Source organism: Arvicola amphibius, chromosome 3, assembly GCF_903992535.2.
Source record: "Arvicola amphibius chromosome 3, mArvAmp1.2, whole genome shotgun sequence".
Lineage (NCBI taxonomy): Eukaryota > Metazoa > Chordata > Mammalia > Rodentia > Cricetidae > Arvicola > Arvicola amphibius.
This window is the reverse complement of record NC_052049.1, coordinates 29,502-56,025: the sequence shown is the minus strand read 5'-3', so window position 1 is coordinate 56,025 and position 26,524 is coordinate 29,502. Positions and strand designations below refer to the sequence as shown.

At 39.9% G+C, this 26,524-nt stretch overlaps 3 protein-coding genes across 5 annotated transcripts in view; 1 reads left to right on the top strand and 2 right to left on the bottom strand.

Annotated features, from left to right (window-relative positions):
* Sdha (succinate dehydrogenase complex flavoprotein subunit A) overlaps positions 1-5,657 on the bottom strand; it is a 28,336-nt gene extending 22,679 nt beyond the window's left edge. The window contains exons 1-2 of one of the 2 annotated variants that reach the window (XM_038321981.1): positions 5,525-5,657; positions 364-450 (exon numbers count right to left, since the gene is read on the bottom strand). In XM_038321981.1, coding sequence (XP_038177909.1) covers positions 364-450; positions 5,525-5,587 — 150 coding nt within the window. In that variant the 5' untranslated portion in view covers positions 5,588-5,657. The remainder of the gene's footprint in view (positions 1-363; positions 451-5,524) is intronic. The other variant, XM_038321982.1, reaches the window with a different exon arrangement.
* Position 5,658: 1 nt separating this feature from the next.
* On the top strand, positions 5,659-13,736 carry Ccdc127 (coiled-coil domain containing 127). 2 transcript variants are annotated; one of them, XM_038321979.1, is made up of 3 exons: positions 5,659-5,783; positions 9,211-9,341; positions 12,542-13,736. In XM_038321979.1, exons 2-3 carry the CDS (start codon positions 9,221-9,223, stop codon positions 13,201-13,203), a joined length of 783 nt encoding a protein of 260 aa, XP_038177907.1. In that variant the 5' UTR covers positions 5,659-5,783; positions 9,211-9,220; the 3' UTR covers positions 13,204-13,736. The 2 variants fall into 2 exon arrangements, with proteins under 2 accessions (XP_038177907.1, XP_038177908.1); XM_038321980.1 differs by having other exon boundaries at positions 5,705-5,787.
* Positions 13,737-16,770: 3,034 nt separating this feature from the next.
* Positions 16,771-19,652, bottom strand: Lrrc14b (leucine rich repeat containing 14B). Its single transcript, XM_038324233.1, has 2 exons — positions 18,766-19,652; positions 16,771-17,416 (listed from the first exon to the last, which is right to left on the bottom strand). The coding sequence occupies exons 1-2, from the start codon at positions 19,650-19,652 to the stop codon at positions 16,771-16,773; spliced, it is 1,533 nt and encodes a 510-aa protein (XP_038180161.1).
* Positions 19,653-26,524: the final 6,872 nt, after the last annotated feature.

Genomic DNA, 26,524 nt, shown 5'->3' with positions numbered 1-26,524 from the left:
ATTGGTGTTTTTGATCTTAGCCATTCTGACTGGTATAAGATAGTATCTCAGAGTCGTTTTAATTAGCATTTCCCTGATGGCTAAGGATATTAACAGAGAATTCTCAACAGAGGAATCTCAAATGGCCGAAAGGCACTTAAGAAAAATCTTTTCTTTAAATATGTGCAATATTCAAATACATTAAAATGATTATAGATTACTATCCTTCGAAGCAGAAAAAGTCGTTTACACGCTGGGGAAAATGACATACACATTTAATCCCAGCAGAGTCAGGCGGATCTCAGTGAGTTCACGGCCAATTTGGTCTTTATAGTGAAATCCTGTCTTGGAAAAAAGTTGTTTACAGTTGAGTAATGAACTTACCGCATCTGAGACTTTGGCAGATGCCTTCTTGCTCGCACCAACAGTGAAGTGAAAGCCATTGGTCTGTGTTTGGAACGCTGCTGGCTGCTGCAGAGATATGAATGGTGTTAAGATCTTAATGGAATATCAACAGAGAGGAATCAATTAAAATTCTCTTTCTAAATTGCTTAGCTTCCTATGTACCCTTTGCTTTAATTCTTCTCAAAGTTTACCGGGACCCTGAAATATAGATAGTCCTAAGGGAGCAAGGACATAGGTCTCGTCCCCTCTACTCTGACTTGGTATTCTAGGAAAAGCCTTTTCCAAAAAAAGCCTGTTTCTCAATAGAAAACTACTAGTGACACTTGCTTTGCCACTATATTAATCTATGCAACTCAGCGAAGAATGGCAAAGAAATCCGTGTTGCTATAGTTTGCAAATAATGAAGCATTTTTACTGGCTCCATCTTAACCCTTTGCATACTGGCTCTCTGAATGTCCTTCAAGAATTTTCATTCTAAAAAAAAATGAATCAGATTACGGTGATATGTGCTTTAACAAATAGACAGGGTGGGACAATCCTTCAAAAACCCTGCTTCATCAGATGGTGTACTGAGACACTTAAACTCTAGAACAGGTTACTGCTTATTGAAACAAGATAAGCATTAAGCTTAAGAATGACTCAACTATCTCTTTACCCAGTATACGAAGACTATAGCCATACCCCCTCTCATGGGTCAGGCCTGTTCTCCCTGGCCTTCCTCTGAAAACCTCTATAATTCTCCACATCCAAAATTAAGATAAGCACATACTCAGAAAACCTAGTGGCAGTGAAATCAGTCCAGTATGAATCCAGTCAGTCATTAAGGGGATCATTTTCCGTTCTACTTAGACTTGGACATAATAAGGAACAGTTCTAAGTAGTTAAGTACACACAGCAATTAAAAAAGGAAAACTTACAAATGATCTTAAGAATTCCATGGTTTTTTTAAGAAACATTATTATGTGACATAAAAAATCTGTAGGACAAGTAAAAGGGAATCAGAGAAAAATTTGACAATGTAAAATGAATAACTTCTTTGTTAAGTTGGATGGCCTCAAGTCATGGTAGGTTCTAGCATTTACATTTATTCACTTAGTTTTTGATACAGGGTCTTACTGTGTAGCTTGGCTGGCTTTGAACTCAGAGACCCACCTGTTCTGCCGCAAACGTGCTGATATTAAAGGGATACACTGCTAGGGAAGACACATTTTTTTAAACCTTTTGAAAAAAATCCCAAAGTTGGTTAAGAGGTGGTGCATGTGTGAGAAACCAGAGAAAGATGCTGTATCTTTTTTGATTACTATCTTTTGTCTACCATGGGTCCTGGGGATCAAATTTTAGGTCATCAGACCTGTGCAGCAAGCACTTTTATCCACAGAACCATCTTGCTGGGTTTCCACCTTATTTTTTGAGACAGTCTCAATTAACCAGAAGCTCACAATATCAGCTAGGCTGGTCAGCCAGTGAACTCTCAAGATTCACTTATCTCTACGTCTCAGCACAGGAGTTACAAACATAACTGGCTATGTCTGGTTTTTATGTGGGTACTAGAGCTTGGAACTCAGGTCCTCTTGCTTTCAGAGCAAGTGTTCTTATACACTGAGATATTTTCTAATTTGGAAACGAACATGAATGAGTAAATTTACCTACACTGTAACAAAAAGTTCACTGATACCTTGTCCAGTAGGACAGATGTTCTCATTAAGGAGGTTGGGGAAGCAATGAGAAGAGCAGAGACTATTAATTATCCCCAAGAAGCAAGTGCCTCAATAAGCCATGTGTCTAATCAGTTGAAGACTGGTACAAATCATCTTCTGCACAACCTTACAATTATAAAATCACCCAATGAAGACTTAAAACTGGCTGGCACTAGGAGGGCAGCAGGTGGTTTAAGTGAACTGAAGTTGGAGGGAAACACAAATGCACAGTGACAAAATTTAGAAATTGTTTATATTACTGAGCAGAATAGTTTATTCCTTTTCATTTATAAATCTTTTTAAATCTCAATGATTTAAAAAAAATTAACCATGTTGAGATTATTTTCATTAAGAATTATATCTTTTAAGGCTAGTCAGATGACCCAGTGGAGCAAAGATGCTTCTTGTTGAGTGGAAGGACCTAAGCTTGATTCCACAGACCCACACTTGTAAGAGAGAAGCCATACCTCCAAGTTGCCTACTGATTTCTATGTACTGTGTGAACACACACAAATAAATGTAGTAAGATTTCAAATTTTCATTATTTTTTAAGTAGAGAAGTTTAAAACAGAGTTCACAGGGATAGATATCCCTGACTTAGATGACAATAATTCAAACTTTCAGAGCCTGCCCCACAACATTCTCACAAACCACACAGGAAAACTGGTCAGTAGGGACTATGGACCCAGACCATGTACTTACTCCACTATCAAAAGATCTTTGGAAAAACCTGAGAAACTCCAAATTCAGATTAAAATGCTGGCAACGAATAAATGCTAAGTCACAAGTCTACAAATGTGTCAGGAACACACAAAACACAGAACTGAATGTCATTGGTTCTGAGAAGCCAAACAAAATAGTATGACTGTACAGACTTAACTAACTCATGTAATTCTAGATATAGCACTAAAACATTCAAAACAATTCATCTAAAGAAAAAATTTATTCTACCATAATGTTTCATATATTTTTCCTAAGAATTTGGAAAACTTTATAGAAGGGAGCTGTCCTTGTTCTTAGTTTTCCTATAGACTGAACAATTTCAAATGTTTGTAAGTCACATCAGTATACTGGGACCATGAAAAGCAAACCAAAGGCAAAACAAATTTGATGAGTTGATAACCTGAAAGCATTTGACAATACAGAATAGCTTATAGATATTATTAATAGACAGGAGTAAACAATTCTTTCTTCAGCATTTCTCTGTTGGTGATCACAAATTTCTTTTTTGCTAATTTGATTCTGTTCTTTTGTAAACTAAAATTCTTCATGAAAAAACAAACTTCAAATGCCAACGAATATTTAGTTTGAGGGCAGAATTTCTATAGTAATAGCCATCTTCATGAAGAGACTAATTTTAAACCAAAAACCATATTTTGAGAGGTCTATTGTCTTTTCTATCTTATTATCCTGTTTACTAGTACTTAACTACTGAACATATGAAGAGCCACAACAAAGACGGTAAAATGCTGGCAGTTAGCATGATTCAAATAAAGTTTGGGGAAAAAAAAAGGCTCCCAACCAAGCCCCCATAAAAGAAAAGAGTTATGCAACCTGATCTCACACGCTTAGAGTCTTATTCTCACTTCCAACTGTAATTCTACTCTAATAAAATCATACTGAAGTAGAAGAAACTTGTAGTGGTAGAATCAGCGTTATAAATGATTTATTAATAGACTTGCTTAGGACACATTAAAACACAAAAAACGCCTTTAATCCCAGCAGTCGGGAGGCAGAGGCAGGCGGAGCTCTGTGAGTTCGAGACCAGCCTGGTCTACAGAGCTAGTTCCAGGAAAGGCTCCAAAGCCACAGAGATACCGTGTCTCGAAAAATCAAAAAGACACAAAACAGTATTTAGCTAAAGAAAATTCTTCAAAATACTCCAAAGATGAGTATACTAGCCAGTCCTGTTACAGATAAGTAAAATTAAGGATTCTGGAATGTAAATATTTTTTCACCAGGATTGACCAGCCACTAAGCTCCATTCCTATAACAAAAGGGACAACCTGACTTACAACCATTAGGCCCATTTCTCTATCAGCATTGCCTCTAATATAATTGCCTCAAAACCCAGGGTGACAACCATTTGTAAGTATGGTATGCCATAAAGCCAGATTTCTCTTCTTAAGAAAAGCCTAATTCTACCAGCTAGAATTAGCTAGAATTGCCACAGGCAACAACTATTTGGAAAAGAACAATGAAGATGTACTTAAAAATAATTCAGGCAATTTGGAATATCTTTGCTGTGTGACTCTCCCACCAGCATAAGTAGCCAGACTTCTGCAGTCTCCAGTCTCTGTCTAAATTGGTCAAAGTGTAAACTGGATCTGGAAATGAAAGGGATTTAAGGATGACAGAACATGTGGAATGCATACACCTAAGGTATAAACAAGTTAGTAAAATCTTCTATTCTTGACTGGCTCCTTTCTGGGCATTAGCCAGAGCTGGACTCTATTCTTAAAAAGCTCTCTCATTACATTTTCCTGAGTGTGTGAACTGAATCCTGGGGATGGAGTGGATTCACATATTTCTGCTACAATACAATCCTGGTATAACTACAGGCTGTTAATCTGTTATTTCGTGTAAAAGGCTTCAGTGATTAGTACTTATAACCCTCCTTTTATTGTTTTAAGAACCCAAGGGATAGAGGTGGAGGTCGAAGTCTATGGTAGTAAGTACAAATTACTGAAATTATCAAGTTTGAAAATGCCTTCTGGTCTTGCAAGAATAGCTGCCAAGTAACCCTTGAACATTTAATTGAACTTAATTTTTAATATCTATTTCAGAAAGGAGACAATTGCAGCCATAATTATAGGCACATTGCAAGTCGATACTGTTCAATGTCTTGAGGCTTTTATTTAGTAATTAAATTATTAAGTAGGTAGGTGGGTCACTTCATTTAGTTTGCTTTAATAAAGCCCTAGAAATCTAACGCATAATATGTCATCGTCAAAGGGTACACTGGGACACAATCTGATAATCTGGCAAAGCCAACTCGGACCTTAGCAGCCCAGGAGCACTCTGTGTCCCTCTTCCACTCCAATGCAAAATAGGGGTCGCAAGATCGGATGAACACGGTGCTTAAGGCGCACCTGAGATTTAAAAACAGTAGCCGAGGTTACTACACAAAGCCTACAAACGCATCACTTACAATACTTGAGTGTCAACATCGAGGCTACCAACTGTTACTCGCAGATTTGCCCGCAACCAGAAGGACACAGGTGGGTCCCGCCCGTTGACCTTGGAGAATTTAGCTGGGCCGAGCCTGGGAAGGCCGGACTCTACTCCCGCGACTGTGGAGTCGTGACCTTCGCCGGAAAGCTGTCGGCTCTGGTCCACTGCACCTTCCCAGCCCCAGCCCAATTTGGGTGGGTTCGCGGGATTAGGAGTACACTCGGCTCTGGAGCCCTCCTGGTGCCCGCTATCCCGTGGCACTGACTCACCGCCCTAGTTAGCGCCAAGCGCCGCCCGCGAAGAAGCCGCGAAACTGCTCCTACGCCGGCCATGTCTCTGCTTTCCCGCAAGCCTCAGCGACAGACTGCGCTTGCGCACCACGCTACGCCGACGTCGGACTTGGAAAACTCTGCGCCTGCGCCCCACGACGGGCTCCGGTGAAAGGTGGTACGCCTGCGCTCTGCGGACGCCGCGGTGGCTGTACTTTTGAGGTACCTGTTAGCTTCGCCCATGGATTCTGCTCCAGGAGTAAGTGGGTACCAATATCTTTGAAGTGCTTCTCGGGTAGTTCTTAGAGTTTACCAAAACAGAGAGAGTCGGAGGATCCGGACAGTTTAAACTGCGGGGCAACGACCTCAGCCCCATAAGAGCTCATTTTGTTGGGTCCTGGGTCTCAAGGAATCGGTGGGAGCTACCGCCCTGGATTTCTGGAGTGGGTAGGAATGATGCCTTGGTGGATGAACCAGGGGGGCAGCTGCACTGGGCAGCACAGAAGCCAGGATACTGAACCAGAAACGGTATCAAAAGGACCAGGCCTGTTGTCAGCTTAGATCATGAAAGCTGCTTCCATCATAGCTAGGACTGACATCCTAATTCTTACAAACTCACTCTGATTTGATCAGTTTCAGATACTATTTCTATTTTTCTAGTGAAATAGCTAAAATTTTCAATGGAATTAAATGTCATAAAAAGTAAACCAATAATCACAGTTGTTTCCTGAATTTTCACTTAATATTAGATTAAGTTCTTCTTTTGGTGCACAATCTTTATGAGCAGAATTTTGAATTATTGTTTACAACGAATCATTCCCATTTTATTTCTTATATTTGTTTTTATTATAAATAAGGAAATATGGAATATGTTTGTGCACAATGCTTTATATTTTGAATTATTTCCTTGGGACTTTTAACGCAGAAATGAATGTTATTGGTGTGGAGGGAGTAAGTAAGACAGTGGGCCCTCTGTATTGGTGGGCTCAACCAACCGCATATCATTTAGGAAAAATGAGTATGTATAGGCTTTTTTAAAAAACAAGGTGGGAAATAAAGCATATCAGCTACTTAAGTGCCTCTATACCTTATTAAGTATTGATGATTTAGAGATAATACAAAGTATTGGACAGATTATATTCAACTATACCATTTTATATGGGAGTCTTACCTAGGCTTTTGGTATCTGCGTGGGTTCTCCCACAGATATCTGAGGTATGGCTACATTTAGTAGGAAGTTTTTAAAATTTATTTGCTTTAAGTTAGTATGTATCTTTCTAAATTAGGCATTTACCAAAATTTTTAATTCTGTGGTTTCTATAAACCACTAAGTTCTGAGCCATATTTTATGGTCATATATTTCTCATCATACTTCATATCTTTACATGTTAAGCAAGGTTTGTTAAAATGTTAAATTTTTCAAAAATTGTATTAGATTCCTTATTTTTTACATGCATACTTGTTAACTATTTTGTGATTATTGTATTTGTGAGGGTACATATAAGCAAGCTGAATATTCTTAGGACTTTATGAAAACAACCATCTAGTATGAGTACTTTGTGACTTTATTTTTATTTATTTGAGACAGGGTCTCTTTGTCTCTTAAATGCTGGGCTAGAATGGATATTTTGTAAACTAGTAGATTCATATTAACCTTGGTCTCCAGGCAAGTTTGGGAGTTATACTCTGAGGTGAAGCAAGGGATTTCTGTAATCCTGATCATGACAGCATGTAAGTAGCTTTCCTTTGATTTTTATCTGCAGAAAGCTACTCATTCTTCAAAACCCAGCTCATATGAAGCAAATGCCTATTGTAAATTGACTTTTATTGAATTGTCTATGTACAGCTGTTTTAGAGTTTTACAGAGAAAACCAATAAGAGACATGTACAGTTATGCTTTACTTAACAGTGGATGTTGGGAGAGGCTGCTTGTTCATTTCCCAGCCACCCAGGCTCCCAAACTAATCACACAGAAATCTCTATTAGTTGTAATACTGTTTGGCCAACAGCTTAAGCATATTTCTGACTACCTCTTATATCTTAAATTAACCCATTTCTTTTAATCTGTGTATCACCACATGGCTGTGGTTTACTGGCAAGGTTCCCGTACACCTGTCTCCTGCTACTTCTCTCTGACTCTGCCTTCTCTCTCTCTCTCTCTTTCTCTCTCTCTCTCTCTCTTTCTCTCTACCTCTCTACCTGGCTTTACTCTGTTAAGCAATTGGCTGAAAACAGCTTTATAAACCAATGAGAATAAAACATATTCACAGCATACATCACCTCCCCTTTTCTGTCTAAATAAAAAGGAAGATTTTAACTTTAACATAGCAAGATTACATAAAACAAGGCAGTATCAAGAATTACAATTACAGTATTTATATCTATCTTTTATCATAACTAAAGAAAACTATAATTATAACTATTTATTCTTCAACTCCATCAAAGACCCCAGAAGGATATAATATTATCTAAGTTAACAGAAAGTACATTGTAAGCAACTTCCAAAACTCTAGAATTGACAGACATCTTGCCGCCCAGAGAGTCGCCCAAAGTTCTTCTGTATCGTTGGGGGGCATCCATCTGCAGCCTACAGGCCTATAATATCCAGCAGACTTTTCCATGAAGCAGGAAACTCCAACGACATTTCTGCCTATATTGGCAGTTTGTCACTCGCTGTCTTCTGTGCCGTGCAGAATGTCTGGCAGACTCCATGAAGTAGGAACCCTGAAGGACGGTCTCATCTCCTTTAGGCAGCTTCAGCAGTCATTTGTCTGTGGATCCTGCAAACCCAATCAAGCAGTTCAAGCAAGAGCAGTTTCATGCCCAAATAGCTGACAAACCCCATGAGGAGCCTCTTCATTGATTGAAGCCCATCATCCTCTTGAAGTAGATTGGTGTTGCCAGGAGCCGATTTGTCTCACTGTCATGAAAAGTCCTAACTTTTTAAAACATTTTAAATGGTGTATTCTGTAGTCTTTAAAAGTATAGAAGAATATCTAATTGAAATTTATCTCTATATATCTAGAAAACCTAATATGTATATTTCTACTCTTGACTAAGGTATTGTGTTTGTGCAGCTCATTTGAAAATGTAATGTATAATTAAGAAATACAGGTTAATAGATAGTCATCTATGATAGTCAAGCATGTAGTCATGATAATTAGTTTTTCTAATATATAGAGATGTATTTCAATTAGATAAATAATCTATCTATCTAGACTTCTATCACATGTGTGGTTCATTGTCAACTATAAATTTTTAGGGCTTATCATGGTATGTGTAGAGTAAGAGAAAAATTTGATTTATTATAAGTAATCAATATTAGCACTCAAATACTTACCAGTAATACAGAAACACTTTCCAGGCACACCTAGAATGGTGTTAACCATTTAGCTGGGCATACTGAGATGCCTCTCTCATTTATATTGACACATAATATCAGTCATTACAATGAAATGACCATACGTCTAAAAAGAAGGGAGAACTCACCATATTTTGCTTATACTTTACTTGAGACATACCTCTCATACGACAGTATGACTTCTTGAAATCACATAGGATGCAGTGTTGTGCAGCACACAGAGCTGAAAAGTATTTTCTTGACAGAAATTTATGTAGATGATATAATCATAACAGCTATACTCTGTTCCTTTTATATAATTAGTATCTTTTTCGTTTTCTTCAAGGTATAGCTCCATGAATAACTTAAACGACCCCCCAAATTGGAACATCCAGCCCAATCCCAGGGCTGATGGGGGTGATGGAAGCAAGTGGAATTATGCCCTCTTGGTGCCAATGCTGGGATTGGCAGCATTTCGTAAGTTATAATTTTCTTGACATCTCTGTTTCCTGATCCAAAAATTATGCCAGGAGTAGATTGCTGCAGGTACTGGACACACTAAAGATTGTCTTTAGGGGCTGGAGAGATGGCTCAGCGGGTAAGAGCACTGGCTGCTCTTCCAGAGGTCCTGAGTTCAATTCCCAGCAACCACATGGTGGCTCACAACCATCTGTAATGAGATCTGGTTCCTTCCTTGCCAGCAGTACATTGTATGCTTAATAAATAAATCTTTTTTTAAAAAAAAAGATTGTCTTTAGTACTTGACCAATACAGTGCAGTTTTACCCTATACCAACTCTGTGACAGGATTATCTTAGGCTTGTTTCCGACTAGCTGTTATAACTAACTTAAATTAACTTGCTTTATTAATCTACATTTTACCACGTGGCTCTTTACTTCACCTTCATTCTGTATGTCTGATGTCCTCCCCATCTCGCTGGTGAAATCCTGTGCCTAGATTCATACCCTGAGTTCTTTTCTCTGCCCAGAAGACCTGTCTAACCTCTCCTGCTAGCTATTGGCCATTCAGCTTTTTATTAAACCAATGGCAAAGATACATCTTCACACAGTGTAAACAAATATCCCACAACAGGTTAGCTTTTCTGATCCTCAGTTTACCTGTTCCTAGAAGGTAGCTTATCATGCTTTAATATATTGTGAGCATTAAATAAGTCAGAAACATTTGGTGTAGGCTAAGTTTTAGTAAGTTTTAGCTTTTGCTCATTGTTTCGCTATTCTAAAGGGACTTCTTTGCCTTAGTTGCCCTCCGCAGTACTGACAGGAAAATTGACCGGAAAGGAAACCAGTTAGGATGTTTGTTTAGTATTTTAAAAGTCAGGTATTTGGGTGAGTTTGCCCATGAAAACTACCTTGCAGACTAGAAATCCTCATATTTAAATTGACTGAATACCACTGAGACTCTTACTAGTCATAGACTATAGTATGTATGGGCATATGTGTGTTTGCAAATGTAGAGAAAGAATTTGAGAAAACCCTACCTCCTAACTGCTCCCACCTCTGATCACTGATGTAGAAGAGCTGGTTTATATTTCTTCATGTCTTGTGGTTCTGGTTGTCATCTAAAAATATGAAAAGCTGATGATTCAGTAAATGAAAAGCAAATGTTGTGCCATATGTATAGTGATCATTTTTATACAGTAGCTTTTTATGTGTCTAAATTTCTCAGTTCAGAAGTTTGCCATAGAGAAAGGAAAGATCTGAGTATTGCCTGATGCCTGTCCAGATCCATCCCAGAGAGCTATTTGAAGGCTCCTGCCTGTCACCCTTTCTCAATGAACTGTTCAGCATAAAAGGCGTTTATTGCTGTGGTTCTCTGAGTGGCGTGGAAGCCTTAAAATCACACTTATTATGAGTAGACTCTCCTGCATTAGTGGTGTGAGTTGCTGTGAGAATGGGAGAAGCCCTTTCATTTTCCATGTATTTTTCAGACTTGTTTGTAGCTTTAATACGAACTCATAACTCCCAATTTCTTGCTTTCCCTTTTGGGATGTTAAGTTGATACTTTTTCTCCTGAGGACTGAAAAAATGATTTATATTTCTGTATTGATTATCCTGGCTAAATAATGTATTCAGGAATAACTGTTATTTTGTTGTTGTTGTTCTTTACATCAAGGTCTCACTATGCTGGCCTTAAATTCACAATTCTCATACCTCAGCTTAGGTGTGTGCCAGGACAGCCTAGACTAAAGGTAATTTAAGAACTTTGCATTCTTATAAGGATTTTCTAAAAGTAAGTTACTATATGTTTGAGAAGATGTGTTGCAACTTGCATATGTTAACCAGCCTTCATCATTGTCTGAAAGTAACAGCAGGTGAATTGAATGCTTCGTGGATGTATGAGAATCTACTTTTATTCTGATGATTTAAATTTTATGACCAACTCTCCCTTCTTTCTTTCTTCCTTCTTCCTTTCTTTCGTGGTTCTGATGACCAAACCCGGGGTTTTGTGCATGCTAGGCAAGAACTCTACCATTGAGCTACATCCATAGCCCCAAATTTAATAATTTTCAGTACAATTCAGAACTGGCAAAGTTGTGCTAACCTTGAAGAGTTCTGTCACCCTTTGGCAGTCTTAGATCTCCTTGTCTCTGTTTTGCCTTCTGTCTCATTCCCTATTTCTCTGTTCATTCTCCCCTTCTTCCTTCACCCCTCTCCCTCACTCACTTTTTCTTGAGTAGAAAAGAAACTGTTTTATATCTAAAACATGAAGTGTCTGGTATACTGAGCTTAATCACATAGTACAATTCAGTGTAGTCAAAAGAGACAATTTTGAGACCATTGTAGACCGCATACAGTTGTAATAAGTAGCACAGAGAGATCAGTAGCCTTTACTCAGTTTTCCCTACTGGTTACCTCATACAGACTCATGTGAGACTCAGGATCGTATGGTTGGCACAGGCAAGATAACCTCACATTATGAAGGAACACCTGTTACTTCATAGCCACAGTTTCCTCTGAAATCTGGGAACCAGTTGATCCATAATGTTATATAACTGGAGGAATGAAGTTATGTGACTGTCTTAAAGTCTTTGTCAGATAACACCAAAATATCTGATCTTCCTGGGCTTTGGTATGACTATTTTGCTTTGAAACCTGCAAATTTTGGATGTCCAGCCTGGCCTTGAGCTTAGAATACTCCTCTTTCTTAGTCTCCCAAGTACTGGGATTACAAGTATTTGCTACAAGTCCAACCTAAGTTGAACATCTTTACCTTATTCTTGTAAAACATAATACCAAACTCACCAGACTTAAACTGTATACAGATGATAATTGGGTAAACCCAAGTATGACTTCCAACAATATTTGAAGCCTACCTATATTAATTTTTTAAACGTTGACAATAAGTCATGGAGCACCAAGGCAGAGCACATAAATGATAGATTTGTAAACAAAACAGTGAGAATTTTTTCCAGCCATGGAAGTTAGACACCAGAACACGGGCATTGAATATACTGCTTTAGGTGTCCAGTACTGATCTGAGTTTAGGATAAGAGCTTTGCCTATTTTGTTATCTATGAAATTTCAGTATCTTAGTACTTTGAATTCTTAGTCTTTTACTGAAATGCTGTCATCACTGTGTTATATATTTTCCTTTAGTAGTCATAAGATTTTAGTTGTGTCTCTTCATGTGTCTTCCTCATCTCTTCCTCATGTCAGGTTGGATTTGGTCTAGGGAATCCCAGAAAGAAATAGAAAAAGCAAAAGAAGCATATCATCAGAGAACAACTGCTTTCCAACAGGATCTTGAAGCTAAATACCATGCTGTGATCTCAGAACATCGGCGTGCAGTTGCTCAACTATCTTTGGAACTGGAAAAGGAGCAAAATAGAACAACTAGTTATCGAGAAGCTCTTATCTCTCAGGGTCGTAAGTTGGCAGAAGAAAGGAAGCTTCTTGAGCAGGAACGAGCTCAGATAATGCAAGAGAAAAGCCAGCTGCAGCCTCTGAGAAGTGTCTATCTGAGCTGCCTGGAGAAAGAGGATGAGTGGCAGAGGAGAGCCCAGCTTATCCTGAAGGAGGTGGGAGAAGCTCTCGTAGAACGTCAGAATATCTACTGCAGCCTGGTCCTTCCCCGTAGTACAAGGCTAGAGCTGGAGAAGAGCTTACTGGTACGCTCGTCCGTTGATCCGGTGGCTGCTGACCTAGAGATGGCTGCTGGCTTATCTGACATATTTAAGCATGATAAGCATTGTGGAGATGTCTGGAACACAAACAAACGCCAAAACGGGAGGCTCATGTGGATGTATCTCAAATATTGGGAACTACTTGTTGAACTTAAAAAGTTTAAGAAAGTAGAAAAAGTCATACTAGAAAAATAAGAATGAAATGAAACTTAAGGCCAGATGGCAATGGCAACCTGCATTCTGGGCTCTCTGATATTTAGTCTTCCTTACCAGGTGTGACCCAGTACAGCTACTCTTTGTGAGAACTCAAGTCTTTCCACCCTTTGAACAGTGCAGTAGGGACTTAGCAGATAAGTTTTTTCTATGATGCTCTGTAGCTGTTAGAGATTCAGTTTTTTTGAAGCAATTTTGAGCTGCTAATATTTAGTAGAAAAAGTACAACTTTATATTTTAGTTCTAGGGTAAAGAAAAGATTTAAAGTTCAAATATATTCTTACTCTAAGAAAAATTCTATCAGTTTTTACCTCTCCTCCAATTACTGGTCTCCCCTGATTCCATCTAGAAGTTATTGGTTAATGTAGTTGTGTAACATGTGGGGCTGGCTTTTTGGGGTTTTTGTTCTGCTCAGTTCCCACGGCCAGCAAGTCCCAAAGAAAAATCACACAGAGAGTCTACATTAGATATTAACTGATTTGCCCATTTGCTCAGGCTTCGTATTAGCTCTTATAACTTATATTATCCCATTATTCTTGTCTATGTTAGTCACATGGCTCGGTACCTTTTTCAGCGAGGCAAGTCACATCTTACTTCTCTTGTGGTCTGGGCAGGACTGCTGAGGAATGGGCTTCCTCCTTCCCAGCATTCTCCTGTTCTCATTGTCCCACCTTTACTTCCTGTCTGGTTGTTCCACCTATACTTTCTGCCTGGCCAATCAGTGTTTATTTAAAACATAATTGACAGAATACAGACAGTTCTCCTGCACAATAGTTGTATTTTCAAGATTTATCTTGTTTGGGGCATTTTTCCCCATAAAGAAAAAAAGAAAACACAAACAACCACCAAATGTTTCTTCTTCCAAGATTGTGTCCCAGTGAACACCTAGAAGTGAGCTGTTCCTATATCCAATAAGCATGTTTATTAGTAATGTATACAGACAATATTTGTCATTTAAAATAATAGTGCCACTTTTTATTTGTGTGATTCTTTACTATTTTTTTGAGACAGAGTGTTACTTCATAGTTCAAGTAGGCCTCATATGTGCAGCCCTCTTGCCTCAGGCTCCCAAGTGCTGTACTTACAAATGTGTATAACTACTCTTGGGTTTGTAATTTCACATGTATTGTCTCAGTTTTTAACATTATTTAAAAAGGAGATAAGTACTTATAACCTATTTACATACAGCTTATGAGTTGACCTTTTGTCATGTAATCTGGTTTTATGAGCTAAGTACTATTATTTATCTTGTAAATGATAATTTCCCAAGGTATTCAGATTCTATGACTTGCCATGGTTTTCTATGATTTCACCTGTGGTTCCCCTCAGTGCTAACATCTATTATAACAAGAAAATCAGCAAAGAAAAGGCATGTAGATCAAGTCTAGAGGAACCAGGTGGAGCCCCGAAAAGTCATACTCTATGGAATCACGGGGAACATTTTTTAGTTTAGGAGCAAACTGTGATATATGACAGGTTCCCTGGAAAGCTCACTGGTGATTATCAAGATTTTGATGGGGTGAGGGCTATTCATGTAACTGTTCTATCTAATATATAACAGTTCCATTCCCAAAGAAAGGAAAGTGGTAGACGTCACTCACTAGTTACAGTTCTGGGAACTCCCAGCATCCAGGTTCCTAGCCGCCTGTTAGGTACTAGCCTTGTGCTTGGATGCAGTCAGTATGAAGTCTTTTAAGTGAGTTCTACATTTTCTTATTTTCTTATTTCTACATTTTCTTATTTTCTGGAGGACAGGATCTGGAGCCTGATAGAGAGATGGTAATCTGCCTAGGTCATGGGTAGTATTTTGTGGAGTGGGTCTGAACTGGGTATTTCTAAAACTAGGAAGCCTATATGTGGTTATTTGTCAGTGGAAAGGCAGGAAGTGAATAAAGTGGTTAGTTTATGTTCAGATCCTGTATTCCACCATGTGCATATCCTCAATAGAAATATGACAAACTTGAAAAACTTACACAGAAAACAGTTCAGTTATGGAATGATTGAGGAGCACTAGTGCTCATGTTCTTTATCCCACAGCAGATTGACAGCAGGCTCTCTCAGCTACAGCCAGCCGATTCCAGCTTCAGTTAAAGCTCTTCTCAATGGGTACTTACCATACCTTTCTGTTGTATTACCAGCACTATCTCTGAGAAGTTATTTGTTCTAGTAATCTAAAAAAAACAGTTTTCTCAGATTGTTTCCTAGTGCATTTAGTTTCTGTTAATCCACTGATCTTGAACAGATCATTTCATGGCTTTCTCTGAGTTTTATCTTTTAAAATGAGGACACATTTTACATGGGAATCACATCAGCAGTTTGCATCTGTGACATAACCGCTTTCTGTCCTTTTTAAACTAAAATTGTTAGTAGCATATTTTTATTGCTGTTCAGGGGTCAAATGGAAGTAAGTACTCTGGCATGGGGACTTAGGCGGGGAAATAGCACGGCAGACCCTTGGCTGGCACATGTGTAATTATGGAGCTAAGCTTTGACTTCTGTCCCAAGAAAATTATTTTCATATTCTAATTTTAAAATTGAGAATATTAATGAAATAGACTGTACATAAATTAAGCCACACCCCTTTTTTATTAGCACTTAATTACACTAATACTTTTGCAAGGCAGATACTGTAAATGAATTCCAAATAGATCTTCCTCATGTGGTGATTTTTTCCTTAAAGGAGTTGCAAAGTGCCAGACGCGGCCATTCTGAGAAACATCACAAAGGAGTGATTTGGAGGCATAATAGACATGTTATCATCTACAAAGTTCATGCTTGAAAACTGTATAATTGACTCATAACAAGTTTTATAAAAAGAATCTGTCTTAAGTTTATAATTTTTTCATGGGCTGTATTCATAGTTATCCCCTGATGCTTGTGGTTGTTCAAGTTGTTAGGGTTGGATGCAGAGCAGAAAACAGGGTCAGAATATTTCAAGAAATACTGGGAATATTTCAGCAACTAGATGTCCTCAGTCAGCAAAAGATGGTGCAAAACTGCCAAAATTGAAAACAAAGCCAAGAAAGCTGTGGACAGAAAAATGATCACCACCCCCATCCCACACCTTTCTGTGTAGTCAGATGTCATCTGGTAAAAAGTACAACATATAAAACAAAGCAATTTCATCTCATCTTCAGTGTCTTTTTCTTGTTATTTTTTATGGGATGCTGCTTTTCTACATTTTTCTGTGATGAGTTTTCTCTTCCTCCTCACTGCATCAGAGTCAAGCTGACCCTGCCCCCAGTCCATTCTTCCCTGGTGTCCACGTTCTTCACCTTCTACCTAGGTGATGGGTCCTTCACTCTGGGTGACTTCCCCTCCACTTTAGCTCCTGCTGTACTGACACACACACATTTATATATCTGGGCTTCCTTTTAAAGCATGTAATGAGTATGCCTGTAGTTTTCACTAAGGAATTCTGTGGCAGTCAAGCTGCTGGTGACAAATGGCTGAGCCTGATCTTCTGATCCAGGACTGACCTCAGGGCACCATGCTAGTTGAAATGAACAGCTCCCCCCCCCCTTTTTTTTAAAAGCATAATTGCAGGACCTACTCCATTTGTTCTAGCGCTCTGGAAAAGTTTTCCAAAGCAGTTTTGAAAGCTTGCATCAAGAAAGTACCAAGTTCATTGCTGGTTTCATGAATGTCTGGGTCAAAACTTCCAAAAAGGGGAGTGGAGGCCTGGATGTCCTCCCGGTTAGCTTGAAGCAGTACTGCTCGCAAATCCTCTGCAATCATGTCATATTTCTGTTGATCAAATTTGGACACAGACAGCTCATCCTGGGGGTAGGTAGTGCCCTCAGGGTAGCAGTCTTTTGGCACTGGAAACTCAATGTGGCGCAGCCTAGGGAGTTCGCAGAGTGCAGCAAAAAGGCGCTGGAGAGCACTGGCTGACAGTGGGTTTCCAAGGAACTTGAACTCCTGAAGCTGGTTGCAAGGACTGAGGCCCAGAATCATCATGCCAACATGGTTATCTGTGATGTTGCACTCCTCTAATGTGAGCACTCTTAGTGTTTGGGCAGCCTGGCTCAGCAGCCGGAAGAAGGTAGAAGGGTACAGATGGACCAGGTTGTGTCCACTGAGGTCCAGCACCTCCAAGTGGGCAGTATGCTTACAATCTGCTAAGAAGGACATGTCTTCATGATTAAGGGCACAGTTGGCTAGGTCCAACACTCTTAGTGGAGTCTTCAAGGGGCTGTGAGGTAGGCAAAAAAAATCACAATGTTATGAGGGTCCCAGATGAGCTAGAGTTTTGGTGACAATCCATCCACCTTTCTGTCTAAGGGATCATAGATGGCAGCCTACGAGAAACTCCAGCTGACACTTCATTTCACATGGCTTCTGAGTTAAGAATGACTGATATTTTTAAGCAATTAGAAAAATCAAAATAGTTTGACATGTGAAAGTTACATGTTTCTTCTGGTAGTCTATGGCTGCTGGTCCTGCTTAACAGTCAATAATTAAACCTAAAATGGACCAACACCACACTTCCAGTTGGGTTAGGAAAGTTATGCACATGATCTCAGAATTGTCAGAATATTGACTGGGGTCATCAAAAGACAGAGTTAGCTAGAAAGAAGGTATCCTCATTCTGATGACAATAGAACCAATACAGTTTCAGGGCTGGGAAGGGAAGTCCAGCATCCTGAATTTGGACTCCATATCCTGAATTCACTAAGCATTCTGTATCAGATGGGGGAGGTGTGTCTCTGAAATAAATCTCCACCCAGGATTCATGAGAATATACATCTCATGATGTATACATCATGAATATACATCAGAAATCCAGGTCAGATGCTGGATTTCTCTGGGAACATCAACTGCCCTTGTTAGGCAAGGCAGTATGTACTGGGATCTTGTTCTTTGTCCTTGATACCCTGTTTTTGCTGTCTCCCCACGGCCTGACCACATATGGTCCCACATGAAGATACCTTAACTTTGTCATTACCTGGCTGCTGTCCTCCTACCCTTCTTCAATAACAGAGTTGCTGAGGAGGTGATAACAGTGCCACAGTTTCAGGTGAGACAACAGTTCACCTGACAACTGACCCAGCATTCTCACTATGCTGAACTATATTCCCATTCCTTACCTGGGAAGATGTTTTAAGACACTAAACATTGGGTAATTTGTTATACAACAATAGTAGAAGATCTAGTTATGCCTCCTGTGTTGTTTACTTTCTAATTAGTGCCCTCTTTCCCCTCCCTCCCCTTCCATCCTTCTCTGATGCTGAGAATTAAAACTGGGATCTGCTAGTGCTTTATTACTGAACTGCTCTATATGCTCAGCCCTTGTAGTTGGCCTCAAACGTAAAATGATTATGCTTCCTGCCTGCTGGGATTATGGCCAAGCCCCCATGACTGGCTTTTGTTAATTGAAAGGAACCTTCCAAGTTGTCTCAGTGCTCTGATTCTTTCCTGATGGTTCTTAACTCCTGTGGTTCTGGCCAAACATCCCCAGAGAGCATTGTGTAAGCAGATCCCATCTCTATCCCTATACTTCAGTAACTCCACCCAATCTGTGCCCAATTTTCTGAGACTTACCTAAGCAGTGTTCGAATCTTTCCAGTCAGTGTAGAGAAAGCCACACTTAGCTCGGTGAGCTTGTTCATCTGGCTGAGTTCCCAGGCAATAGAGGTGAGGAGGGGATCTTCACCCTCTGGAGTTGGGGCACAGGTAGGGGGTGCATCAAAGGCCTTCGTGGGTAGGGTGAGTGAGGTCAGCTGAGGGAAGCCCACCTGGGCCAGCAGCTGCTGTACATGGCCAGCATGCAATCGTACATTATGAACTACCTCCAACTTTCTTAGCTTGCTTGGCCTAGCTAGGCTGAGCACTTGTAGGAGCTGCCCAGGGCTCAGGCTATCTGCCCGGAGTGAAGGGCAGCAGACCTGCAGAGGGGCCGGGCCTGCTGGCTTCAAGGCCTGCACTACCATGTCAAAGTTGCCTTCAGTGACAAAGAGGTCAGCAAAGACTTCAATAGGGTGCCTAGCTGTACAGGGCTGTCCTTGGAGCTGGCAGCAGATGCTGGCCAGCACCTTAGTGCGGCCCCACCTTCCTAGTGCCCTCCCACAAGGACATTGCTGCACCTGTACATCCTGGATGCCTGTAAAATCAGCTACCCGAAGCCGGTTGCTCCTACTTTGCAGCACATGGTCAGCAAGGCCCTGCATACAGGCCTCTAAGCAGGCCTTGCAGGCACGATCACGCAGGTCTTCTGGATGGTCAGTGTTTGGCCCCAGCAGCACAATCAGCCGGAACTCCTCTAGTGGCCAGTGACTCAGCACAGCACGGGTTACTTCTGCCTGCTCTAGCAGGTAACTGGCCTTGAACAGGAGTGGATAGAGGTTGTAGGCTATATGGTCCAGGCTCTCCTGGGCCACCCGAGGTTGGGACACCAAGGCTTCAGCAGAAATGAAACGTAGCGACCTCATTGTGTCCCTCTCAGGATAGTGCTGTTCCTGCTGTTCCTCCCAAAGCATGTGAGTTTTGTGCCTACTTTTAGCTGCTGCTGTTTCTGGGTTCTGGACAGAAAGTGGTAAACTGGCCCTTGTGGTCATCTGACTGCTATTTTGGTCCTTGGATACTAGTTTGGCCGTGACTGTGGAGGCATCTGTCTGTTTCATGACATCCTGCTGATGAAATCGGAGCTGCTTGGCTTTGTTGCACAATGTGGAGTCAATAAAAGGCTGAGCTCAAGGTACTTACTTGCCCAAATACACTAAGACTTACAATACAAATGTACACTCTGCCCAACCCTGACCTATCTCAGTTAAAAGATCTGCGTGAAGCCAGACCCTGAGCTGCACTTGGATGGATGAGACAACTGTCTTTGGGTAAAGCCCTTCTTGTTCTTATACCTTACAGTCAGAGATACAAGGACCAGGATTCTGGGGATAAGTATATTATACAACTCTTTTCAAATTTTAAGAATACTGGCCCATGAAGCTCACCATCTCTTATTCCCAAGGTCCATCTTTGCACAAGAGGGAGAAATATTTTCCCTATAGAACAAATACAGACGAGTGAAGCTGCAGATAAATTCAGCTTCCCATAGGCTGTGAGTTTTCAGCCCTGGCCTAGGTAGGTGTTGAGTAACTGTTGAATGGTTAGATCCTGCCTCATCATCATCCCATAACCGGGGATAGGGCAGCAGTCCTGGCTTGTAGGTCCCCATGGTGCCAGCTGTACAAGAGGGTCATAGTAGAGAAAGAGAGGGAGAGGCAGGAGTCAGACGGGACAATCCAGGTGAGTGTGCTGCACTCAGGTGTACCCTAGTTTCCCTGTGTGACCGTCTTTGACTTCTTCCTCCTGATCTAGAGCCTTATCTCTCCCAAAGACTCTGTCGTGGCCTTAGATGCGAATATGCTACCGTGGTGAAGCACCAGGCACTGCCAGGTGGGCAGGATTTCTATGGCAGGTAATCCATGGCACGACTTTACCCTAAATTTACCACTTGCCCCTGTCCCCAGTCTTGGCAATTGTTGGTTGTTTACTCTCTACGCTTTGCTTTTTTGTGGGGCCTGCCAGCGAGCGCCCAAAAACATCAGAGAGAGGCTTATTCTTTCTTATGAATGCTCAGGCTTAGCTTGGCTTGATATTAGCCAACTTTTCTTAACTTAAAGTATCCCCTCTACCTTTACCTTTCTCTATTTCTATATATCTTTTCTTTCCTTCTTATTCCATGTCTGGCTGTGTGACTGGGTGACTGGTCCCTTTTTTCTGGCTCCTCGATAATTTCTCCCCAGATTTCTCCTATTTATTCTCTCTGCCTGCCAGCCCTGCCTAATGTTTCTCCTGCCTTGCTATTGGCCGATCAGCTCTTAATTAGATGACCAATCAGTTGTTTCAAACAGGTAAGGTAATACAGCTTCACAGAGTTAAACAAGTGCAACATAAAAGAATCTAATGCATGTTTGCATCATTAAATAAATGTTCTACAGGATAAACAAATATAACACGTATTACTATTATACAACACTTGGCCTCTGAACTGTTACCATGTCTGTTAAATAAGAACCCAAAATTAGTGATAACAGCATCTGTCTTTTAAGCTATAAATTTTGAAGTACACATGACTAGGTTATTAGTGATCTAGGTTTAAATTCACTGCTGTATGAATCGCTTTGAAATCTGTTTGGAAATAATAGTATGCATAGTGAATTATATTATTTTTAAATGTTCCATGAGTACCTTGAGCCTCCTGCCATACTTATAGAATTTCACAGCTGAAATGGAGGCTTAAATTACATTTAGCCAGGCGGTGGTGGCACAAGCCTTTAATCCCAGCACTCGGGAGGCAGAGGCAGACGGATCTCTGTGAGTTAGAGGCTAGCCTGGTCTACAAGAGCTAGTTCCAGGACAGGCTCCAAAGCCACAGAGAAACCCTGTCTCGAAAAACCAAAAAAAAAATTACATTTATTTATTTGTGTATGTACATCTGTATGTGTGTGTACACAAGCACAAGCATGTGTGTTTCAAACTATGCATGTGGAGTCAGAGAATAACTTGCATGAGTTAGTTCTTTCCTTTTATAATGTGAGTTCTGGGAATCTAACTCTAGTTGTCAGCCAGCAAGTGGCCTACAAGACACCCCATTGTCCCTGAAATGGATAATTTGACATAATATCTCTGCTAGTGCAATAAAGCTTACTTGCTTTTTTGTATTGATCTTCATTGTGATTAATTCTTAAATGATATCTCAGTGTTCATATCTACCCTATTTCAAAGCTGTATTTCAAAACTCATGTCTTTTCTTGTTTGTAACTACTCATGACTTCATATTTCTGATTTCATGTGAAATCTTCAAGTCCCCAGCATTACATAAGATTTCAACTTAAGAGAAATATCACTCTTTTTCTCTTTGTTTTGATACAGGATTTCATTTAGCTCAGGATAGCCTAGAGCTTGCCATGTAACTGAAGATAAATTTGGACCTGTGATCCTCCTACTCTGCCTCCCAAGTTCAGGTATTATAAGGACGTGTCACTAACTCAATCTAGGAAACCTTTTGAATTTAATTTCTAAAACTCCAGCACCACCTCATCCTTTGTTTTACCATTTAACTTTTAAAGAATAGTTATCATTTCTTCCCAATCCAAGTAAGTTTTGACTTGCAAACTCTCTGTCATTGTTGCTTCATTAATATAAATAATGTCTTCCATTAAAATATGAATACAATCATCTGTCTTCCCTTACATAAAATCACTGAATGTTCCTATTTTCATCTTAGTAGGCATGGAAAAAATGATACATGAGAAATATTTGAGATAATTTTTTTTGGTTTTTTTTTGAGACAGGGTTTCTCTGCAGCTTTAGAACCTGTCCTGGAGCTAGCTCTTGTAGACCAGGCTGGTCTCAAACTCACAGAGATCCTCCTGCCTCTGCCTCCCGAGTGCTGGGATTAAAGGTGTGCGCCACCACCGCCCGGCATATTTGAGATAGTTTCGTGATTATTTCTTTCTTGGCTCTTTAAAAATAATCATATGAAAATTTTGTATCCATACAATGTGTTTTGACCCAGTTCACACCCCCAATCCTGCTGTGGAATGGTCTTTCTGTACACTGCGAATGTGTTGCTGTCATTAGTTGATAAATAAAGCTGGAGGGGCATCCACCTAGATTTTGCTGTCTTATCCTCATTTAGTAGCTTTGAGACTATCCTTTAAACTTGAGTCAGACTTGTCTATGTCCTACAGGCCTCGAGGTACAAGCTCTGAGATAATTTTGGCCCAACACATAGAATTATACCATCTGCAAATAAGGATACTTTGACTTCATTTCCTACTGGTATCCCTTTTATCTCCTTCTCTTGTTGATTTAGGAGTCCATGTCTGAATTTGAACAGCAGTGGAAATAAATAACTCACTAGCCAGGTGTGATGGCACACACCTTTAATACTAGCACTCAGGAAGCAAAGCCAGGAATATTTGTTTGATTTCCAGGACAGCTTGATCTACATAGTGAGTTAGACCAGCCAAAGCTACATTGTGGGAACTTGCCTTAGAAACAAACAAAAAACCCAAAACAAACAAAACAGAAAATAAACCAACTTAAAAAACCACACCAGTGGGTGAGAATTGGGTCAAGAATGAAATTTAAGAATTTTTAGACTTCAATAAAAAAAAAGAAAAGCAAACTCCAGTTGACTCAATGAAAGCAATCATTCAGGGAAAGTTTATAGCACCAGTGTCAATATAAATAATGACATGCAGGATGTGTGTTGGCTAGTTTGTGTCATTTGAAAAGAACTAAATTCAATTGAGAAAATTCCCCTATCATATTATCCTGTAGGCAAGCCTGTAGGTTATTGTCTTGATTAATGATTTATGTAGGAGGGCATAGCCCATTGTGGGCAATGGCACTTCTCGGAAGGCAGTTCTTGAAGATAAAAGAAAACAGGCTGAGCAAGCTAGCAAGCAGCATTACTCTATGGCCTCTACATCAGTGTCTGACTCTAGAATCCGGCCTTCAGTTCCTGCCCTGACTCCTCTAGATTATGGAACATCAACTGTAAGATAAAAGAAATGCTTTCTCCTCCAAGTTACATTAGTCATAGTGTTTTATCACAGCAGTTGAAACTCTAATACAGAAATTGGTACCAGGAATAAGGCATTGCTGTGACAGGTCTGAGCATATTTGGGAAGAACTGTGGTCACATTTGAACTTTCAGCTAGAAAAGCCGTTGAGTATTCTGGGCTCAATGAACTAGTACAGGAACATAGAAGTTAATGCCAAGAATATTACAGATGATAGAGGTGTCATTTGTAAAATTTCAGAGGAAATTTTGTGAGTCCTTAAAAGGCTCTATCAAGATCATTTATGAGATATTTTGAATTTAAAACTACCAATGTGATACCTTTGCTTCACTGGGACAATCAATGCTAATCATCTGGGGCTGAGAAACTGGCTGTGATTAAGAAGAAACCAGCATCATCGAGGTAAAATCTGTGAAGTGTTTCCTCAGGGTCAGCATACAGACACCCTGATCCTGGGGGTGGGGTCAATGTTGTATCTTGTGCTTACAACTAAACTTGGTAACCTGTAGGAGTTTCCCAGGTGATGTTGATTTTTAAGTCATTAAGGGATCATGGAAACCAGTAGAGGCTTATAACTGTGAAGAGGCCAGGAGAAGCCATTGGTGAATATGCAACCTCTGTTGAAATTGAAACACCAGAATTGATGGGTCATGGAGAGAAGGTGACAATTGGCACTGTGTGGCAGGGTCAGAGTCCCGAAAGAGAGCCCAGAAGAAACTGTTGGCAAAAGTTCAGAAATAAGGTCTTCTTTTCCGTGATTTATTTAAATACAGATAAATGAAACCACCCAATAAAGATGTAAAAATAGACTGGTAGGAACAAATCTGAAATAATCCAAATATATGAATTATATTGTAGTTTTTCTCTTAGGTTCAAGAACACATAAAAGATAAAGCTGAAAGGATGAAAAAATACTTGTGCAAATAGTGACCAAAAGGGATAATTATTTTGTATATGATAAAATTGTAAGCAAAGTATGTCACACCAAAGAAAATTATCTTTTAAAAAGATTTGTGTGTGTGTGTGTGTGTGTGTGTGTGTGTGTGTGTGTGTGTGTGTATACCTGTGCCTATACCTATGGAAGCCAGAGATGACAGATAACTCTGGAACTGGAGTTGCTGATGGTTGTTGAGTTTACCTGACACGCACACTTGGAAGCAAATTCAGAACCTCTGCAAGAACAGTATGTGTTCTTAAACACTGAGCCATTCCTTCCGATCCAGAAAATACTTTTTATGTAAAAAACTTTTTGGAACAACATAAAAGACTACTATATGACAATGAAAAGAATTTCTCCCTAGGATAATATAACGATAATTAATGTATATAAAACTCACTTCATATTTCCTAAACATAGAAAGCTATCATGAGTAAAACTGAAGAAATAAAGAAGTACCATAGTATCTTATAAGAGGTTTGACTTTCCAAATTTATTTATTGAAAAAGGAGCCAGGGACCAGCCTCAGCAGAGAAGTGGATCTCAAATTTGGGATGTCTGGAAGGCGAAGTGAGCACATGAACACAGGATTCTGATGCAAGCTGACAGGCTATCAACTGCAGGACAGGTTCTTCTTCTACCCCAAGCTTCTTTTATTGTAAATTTTACATCAAGGAAAAAGGTTTTTTTTCATGTCTCAGGTTAATCATTACATGGGCAAAGTAGTTCACCAAAAATACAAAGATTCTTTGAAATCAGAACATCATTCATCATCACATTTTCCCAGTTCCCAAGCCCCATTCTTAATTCTTAGCTGAGTTAATCATAAAACAACTTCTGAAGCTTTCACTCAGAGGTTAACTACTTTAGGTTTACAGAAGCATAGTTCAGTGGGTTTTACTCCATGGTCATACCCATTGTTGTTCCTCACAATTCCAATATATATGATTTTGACTTATAAGGCAATAGGCAGTCAGTCCCCAAACTCTAGGTTCTTCAGAAACATTAGTCATCATAGCCAAGTTCCTTTCTGTTTCAGTGTTATTTTTTTAAAGATTTATTTATTTATTATGTACACAGCGTTCTGCATGCCTATATGCCAGAAGAGGGCAGCAGACCTCATTATAGGTACCTGGGAGGCACCATCTGGTTGCTGGGAATTGAACTCATGACCTCTGGAAGAATAGCCTAGTGCTCTTAACCTCTGAGCCATCTCTACAGCCCCCCAGTGTTATTCTTTTGCCAAGTTTCATTATCAGGCAAAGCACAATTTCTGCACTTTCCCCAAATTTCCCCAATTCTCTCATCAGTAATGTTTTTTCCCATGACCTGCTTTACAGCTTCAATGCCTGCCTGCTCTATCAGATCAGGAGGATTCATCTCAGTGTTCAGCACATCCATATTTTCAGAAGCCACTGGTGTGGAAGGAGAAAAGAACATGAAAAACAAGTACATTGGTAGGATTGCTATAGCAAGAATCATTTGTATCATTGCCAAGTGCTGATACAGACACCATAGAAGCGGTCCTGGGGCATGTAGGTGTTTTTGTCTTTGCCCTCAAGTAACACGCTCATTTAGCTGCCACTAGGTTGCCTGGAGGGAATTGCTTCCTGCATCTCATGAACTGTGTGTGGGAGGAGGCTGTGCTTTGTCGTCTCTGGCATCTCCCCCCTTTTGTTTTAACTGAAGTGTGCATACATCAATGGTCAATGAAGATACAGTGGAATGAATCAGGCTGATGAAGACTGGAAAAAGAATAAGAAGAATTGAAAAAGACCACCAGAAACATCTGCATTATAAAGAAAGAATTGCCAATTAAATCCTGTAGTAT